This window comes from Aptenodytes forsteri, unplaced genomic scaffold, assembly GCF_000699145.1.
Source record: "Aptenodytes forsteri isolate BGI_AS27 unplaced genomic scaffold, ASM69914v1 Scaffold163, whole genome shotgun sequence".
In the NCBI taxonomy this organism is placed as follows: domain Eukaryota; kingdom Metazoa; phylum Chordata; class Aves; order Sphenisciformes; family Spheniscidae; genus Aptenodytes; species Aptenodytes forsteri.
The window spans coordinates 1,016,725-1,022,941 of record NW_008795332.1 but is presented as its reverse complement, the minus strand read 5'-3'; the positions used below and the strand labels follow the sequence as shown (position 1 = coordinate 1,022,941).

Below are 6,217 nucleotides of genomic sequence, written 5' to 3'. Positions count from 1 at the left end.
TGATCTTCCCAGGCACAGAGGTGAGGCTGACAGGTCAGTAGTTCCCAGGGTCCTCCTTTCTACCCTTTTTAAAAATGGGTCCCTTTTTCCAGTCTCTGCGGACTTTACTTGACTACCATGATTTCTCAAATATCATGGAGAGTAGCATGGCAACTACATCAGCTAATTCCCTCAGAACTCTAGGCTGCATCTAATCACGTCCCATAGACTTATGTATGTTCAGGTTCCTCAGGTGGTCTCAAACCTGATCTCTTACAGCAGGAGGGACTTTACTCCCCCTGTCCCTCCACTTGAGAGGTGTGGGAAGAGGGACTGCTAGTGAAGACTGAGGCAAAAAAGTTAAGTACCTCAGCCTTCTCCTTGTCCGTTGTTACCAGTTTGCCACTCGTGTTCAATGGAGGGAGTATGCTTTCTTTGACCTTACTTTTCTGGCTGACATACCTATTGAAGCCCTTCTTATTATACTTTGCATCCCTTCCTGACCCCAACCCTACAGAACCAGGCAATGTCCCTACACTCTTCCCAGGATATTTGTCCCTGCTTCCACTGCCTGTGCATTTCCTTCTTGCCCTTTAGTTTGACCAGCAGGTCTTGACTCATCCATGCCGGTATCTTGCCTTCCTTTCCTGATTTCTTACACATGGGGATCGAGAGAAAAATGATACATGTAAGAAGAGAAATTATCAAAGAAGATGGACACTGGTCAACATTTCCATGTTGATCTTTTCCAAGAGAAAGTTCTACTGAGCATCTGATTGCTAGGCTATCCCCGTCAGCTGTGCTCAGCGTTTCAAGGTTCTGACTGAACCTTGACTTCATCACTGACATCAGAAAGGAAATTTCAGATTTTAGTACCAGAAGATACTATTACACGTCTACACTGATATACTGTGTAATGCAGGGCAGATAATTTTATTAGTGGATGAAATATTTTTTCCTGTTTATTTCAGCATGTGGAGTTGAGAATCCAAGTGTGTAAATAAAGTGAAAGTGCAGAGAAATTTACCTTGCTATCCAAGTCAACATGCAAGTTTGGCAATGATAAAATGCATTTCTTAGGAAAACAGTAAGACAGGTTCATGTCTACTTCTTTGGACTTTCCAAATCCCACTGGAAAGAACTGCAAATTTGGAGGGTTTTTCAATTTTCTGTTAGAAATTTGGATTCTGTTGTATTTATACTATTAAATGGCTACACACTGTGCACTATAAAGTCTGTTCAACTGTACTACCATTCATTCACAAATAAAACATGCTTGCTGCCTTTGAGCTAAAATGTTCCTTCTATACCTCTACTATGCTTTTTCAGAATATTTTATTGTTAACAGCATACATACTCTGCACATTTTTAAACTTACAGCCAAATGCAATTGCTGTTGAAGTAAACAAACTTTTTTTACATTAAAGTATTTAATTAGTGAAACAATCATTATCAATGTAACAAACTGAAAAATACAGCAAACTTGATACAAGACTGAGGTAACAAAATACTTTGCCAAAAACCTAGATTCCAACGCCAGGGTTATGATGGGTGAGACAGTTCACAAGAATTATAGAAAGAATCCTTACACAAATGGCATGCAGTGGACTGCTGGAAAATACAGCCAAAAATAGTGCAACAGTTTTCACACAAAGCAAACCAAAATGTTGAAATTGGTTTACATTATAATGTGACAAGTAAGTCGCAATTTGAAAACTACTTTCTTTGCCTCGTTTTAGTGCTATTTGGAAAAACATGCATTTTGGCACTGAATTACATCAAAATTGCACATTAATAAATTAATAATATTGCCTACATATATTTTATATCTTCACAATTCTGAAAATAGTAATTCTGAGATAATGTTTATTTTTACACAACTATTGCAGTTATTCTCTTTGATGGATGAAAACTTGTATGGTTTGTGATATTTTTGTGAAAATGCTGTATTAATCAGTACTGATATGCAATATGTTGTATTTCAATAGCAGCTTTCAATTCACATTAAAAGTACCAGATGACAGCAAATGGTACCAAATGACAGCATAAAAACCTCAAATCAGCAGCTACAAACTCTTTAATACTTAAAAACTCATTTAAAATTGGTTTAAGATATTTTAATAATATTCTTACACTGACATCATTCTGAATTTTTTTATATTGTGCAGCAATTTCACAATTGTGCTATACTGAAAAGATGTTTACCTGACTATTGTGTAAAACTATTATTTGCTATGTTCATCTTTCTTCTATATAATGCTTTTTACATTCAAATGATAGTAGCGTGAGGGAATTCAAGTTACTTTTGACATATTTCCAAATGCCAAGGTTTCGAGTAGGGTTTGAGAATTGAGTAGGATTGAAGGGTTTAATTTCTCCCCAGATTCATCTTCTGTCAGTGACAAATGACTGGGTATAAGAATTATTCATAAATATTGCCTTTCATTCATGCCATGCTGTTTTGGGGCCCATCATGGTTTCTGGCAAAGATGCTTCCTTTCTAGTTGGGAATCTGTTTTACAAGCAAGTGAAAATGGACCCTTTTGTAACTTCTCCAACAGGCTCTATGGCTTGTAATTTTGAGTAAAAGTGTATTTTTGAAGGCTAGAACACTACCTCTTGTACATACAATAACATATATAACACTTTAGACACCCTTAAATTCTAAAAGCCATTAAATTCTGAGTGTGTACACGCTCATTCTATTGCTACTGTATCAGTCAGCAGTTATTGTTCTTTCCAAGGGAGGCTTGTTAAACATAACTGGAAGTTGTTACAACATCCATTAGTTTATCTCAGTTGCAATATGCTGGAAAAAATGTCGTGAGTCCTCATTGGTGTTCACTTCTACTACACCACATTAGAAATGAGTAGGTATTTACATGCTTCTAATGTATGTACATTTCATGCCAGTAAGTGTTCCATTTTAAATTTAGCTTATATTTAAGACAGATCAGGTTATTCCCTTTTAAGGGGAAAGGGCTACAAATAAAGTAACTTTTAAAAAAACTCTTGACTTCAACAGTCCTGTTTAGGTTAGTGTGTCATCATTTTGGTCACCATTCTGCACATGGTTCAAACCCTATGAATGCTAAAAACACACAATACACATGGTCACAGGTGGCACATTCATTAAAATGGCAGTCCACGTAACACTTGCATCTTCATGAATAATCTCACTGACAACTAACCACAAAAGTCCACAGGTGCAGAATAATTCAGATTATATAATATTCTAACAGTCTGAAGTAATTTACTGGTGACAGGATTTTACCACATTCAAAAGCTTCTACACTGTCTCCAGTGGATGACATTGGAGCATGTATTGGATGCTCTGCCCTCGCAGATGTTTTTCCTAGTTCAAAGTTGTCTTAATTTAGCAAAAAAGGAGAAAAAAAGGTATAAATATATTTTGCATTACCAGTCTTTTCACACAACTCCTGAGCTATCAAAGAAACTTTGTCAACTTTACATACACTTTCACATGTCCCAGGATCTAAATGCAGCTGTCGTCAGGCACTGGTTTTCTTGAAAAGCTGGTATATATTAGGCTTCATTCTCAGGATTGTAACATGAATGCTTAAAATAACACAAACATTACAGTTGGCCTACATTTAACAATACAGGTATTTTTGTTGTTGTTAGAGAAGTTTCAAAATCAAAATTTAGAAAAACATGCAAGTCCACAGAATAAATACTCCTAATGCCAGGGAGCTTGTCCTAATATAGGCTCTGTTCAATTAAACTGACTTCCATTTTTTTGATGGTTTGTAAGCTAGAGGTTGGCTTGCAAATTTCTCCTCTCTGCAATTTTAGGAAACTCATAAGAGGTTTTCCAGTGATTGATGAAGTCTGAATACTGATGCCTTATGGCAAAAGAGTTTCAAACAGAAAAAGTGCTGAACTTAGCATGGCAACCAAAAAGAACTCTGACCACAGGAGTGCTAGGGCACAGCAGGGATACAGCTATGGATGTAGACAGAGTTCTTTCAAAGGAGAAGGCTCAGTTACATTCCTCTTTTTTTTTTGTTCCCTGGACACTGGTGTAGAGGCTTCTTTGTACTTGGCTCCACTGTCAGACAGTCTCACCTAGCTTTCATTGCCATCATGATTTCATAATAGCAGTACCATGTGCCAATACTATATGTCATAAAGGTGCATCATATACTGGAATTGAGTGGAGCTGAGTCATCCACAGAAAGACAGAACAGAAACAATGGTATGGAATCATTCTGAGGAGCCAGGGCCATGTGACATGTAACACCTGATTACCTGCTTCCCTGTACCAAGGGATTTAAGATGAACAACATTCAGACTGAAGAAAAAAACAAACTTGTAAGCAACTATGCCACTAGTAAGAGAACAAAAGATGACCTTTAGCACAACATAAATTTAAACAGCCTTAAATCCATTGTCGGGGCATTCCTGAGTAACATAACTGAATGAAAAGAAAATGAACTGTCCTGTGCCAAAATACATTTTTCCCAAATAGCTCAAATGTGAACAGCAGAATTGTCCAGAGATTTGATACAAAATCTGAGGCAGCCACATTGCCAAGCAACTCAGTGCACTTAGATTATAAAAATGTTGTTCCACAATTTTCTATTCTAATTGACACTTTGCAGCAAGTTAACACTGTCAATCATTCTGTGCATTAGAAAGAATTGAAACCCAACATGGGCCAAATATTCTTCAGTCACACAAAGCAGCTTAACAATAAAAAGAACCGTTTAAAAAAGAATAGGCAGAAGATATGATGCTCAGTTTGTGGTCAAACATCAGTTCATGGCAGTCTCTGACCACAAAAAGTTGAGGGCTCTAGAATCCTGCAGGAGTCAGGATTAATCTTCTGTCCATCTAACTCCATAACCAAGTCAGGATTAATCTTCTGTCCATCTAACTTGTCTGCTTTCACTCAGTGCATGAGACTATATCTGGTCCTAAGGACAACATTCACTTTCTGCTTTTAAAAGCTGTGTCAGAATCACTTTCAAGTTACATAGGAAAGTGCTGAAATATTTGTGGCTGGCTCATGTCAGGAAAACCATTCTCCTCTTCCTCCTTAGAGAACAATAGCCTGTTTCTTCAGTTTGGCACTTGAAGTCGCATCAGGTAGGAGAGCAAATTATTCGAATGACATTAGATTAGCAGGTACCTGGAAGAGAATGTAAATTATTCAGCAGTATAATGCTCCTGAGCTATTACGGCATTGGAAAACTGCAAGATTACAAAATAAGAGTGGGCTAATCATTTATTATCCAATGTGAAAAGTGTAATCAGTCCCAAACAGGCCCAAGTTATGGCTAACCCCATAACTGAAAGGAAAGATAAAGACTCAGATGATTTTCTTATTCATGTACCAAATCCAGCCAAAGTATTCTAAGAAGTCATCACTATGCACAGGGGGGGATGTGTGTGTGTAAAGAAGATTCTCGAGCTGCATCCTGTTTTAGGTCCTATATGGATCAGCATCCTGTTAAGATAACCTTTGGAAATCCTTTTAAGAATGAACATTTTCCTCAAGAGAAGAATGAAGCTGCTATATAAAGGACAAACATAGCATTTTATAGGACACTGTCTTCAATGGCACTTACAGACCCAGTCATCGGAATAAATGCTAGCATGTTTGCTTTCTTTGTCCATGAGAAAGCAGAAGTAGAGCTGAGTAGAGATGGGGTTACCATCTAGCCCAGCTAGAACGCAATCTAGCCCAGCTAGAACGCAATCTGGCCGCTGTTGTTAAAGACAACAAAAAAAGTTTTTACAAATATATTAATGACAAGAAGAGAGCCAAGGAGAATCTCCATCCTTTATTGGATGCAAGGGGGAACATTGTCACTGAGGATGAGGAAAAGGCTGAGGTACTCAATGCCTTCTTTGCCTCAGTCTTTAACAGGCAGACCAGTTATCCTCAGGGTACTCGGCCCCCCGAGCTGGAAGACGGGGACGGCGAGCAGGATGAACCCCCCGTAATCCAAGAGGAAGCAGTCAATGACCTGCTATGCCACCTGGACACTCACAAGTCTATGGGGCCGGATGGGATCCACCCGAGAGTGCTGAGGGAGCTGGCGGAGGTGCTCGCCAAGCCGCTCTCCATCATTTATCAGCAGTCCTGGTTAACGGGGGAGGTCCCAGATGACTGGAGGCTTGCCAATGTGACGCCCATCTACAAGAAGGGCCGGAAGGAGGATCCGGGGAACTACAGGCCTGTCAGCCTGACCTCGGTGCCGGGGAAGAT

General features: G+C 38.8%; 1 protein-coding gene across 1 annotated transcript in view; it reads right to left on the bottom strand.

The window, feature by feature from the left end:
- Positions 1 to 4,866: 4,866 nt before the first annotated feature.
- The window catches only part of RALGPS1 (Ral GEF with PH domain and SH3 binding motif 1), a 127,778-nt gene continuing 126,427 nt past the window's right edge, over positions 4,867 to 6,217 (bottom strand). Inside the window, exon 22 of the mRNA XM_009280099.1 lies at positions 4,867 to 5,134. Coding sequence (XP_009278374.1) covers positions 5,105 to 5,134 — 30 coding nt within the window. The 3' untranslated portion in view covers positions 4,867 to 5,104. The remainder of the gene's footprint in view (positions 5,135 to 6,217) is intronic.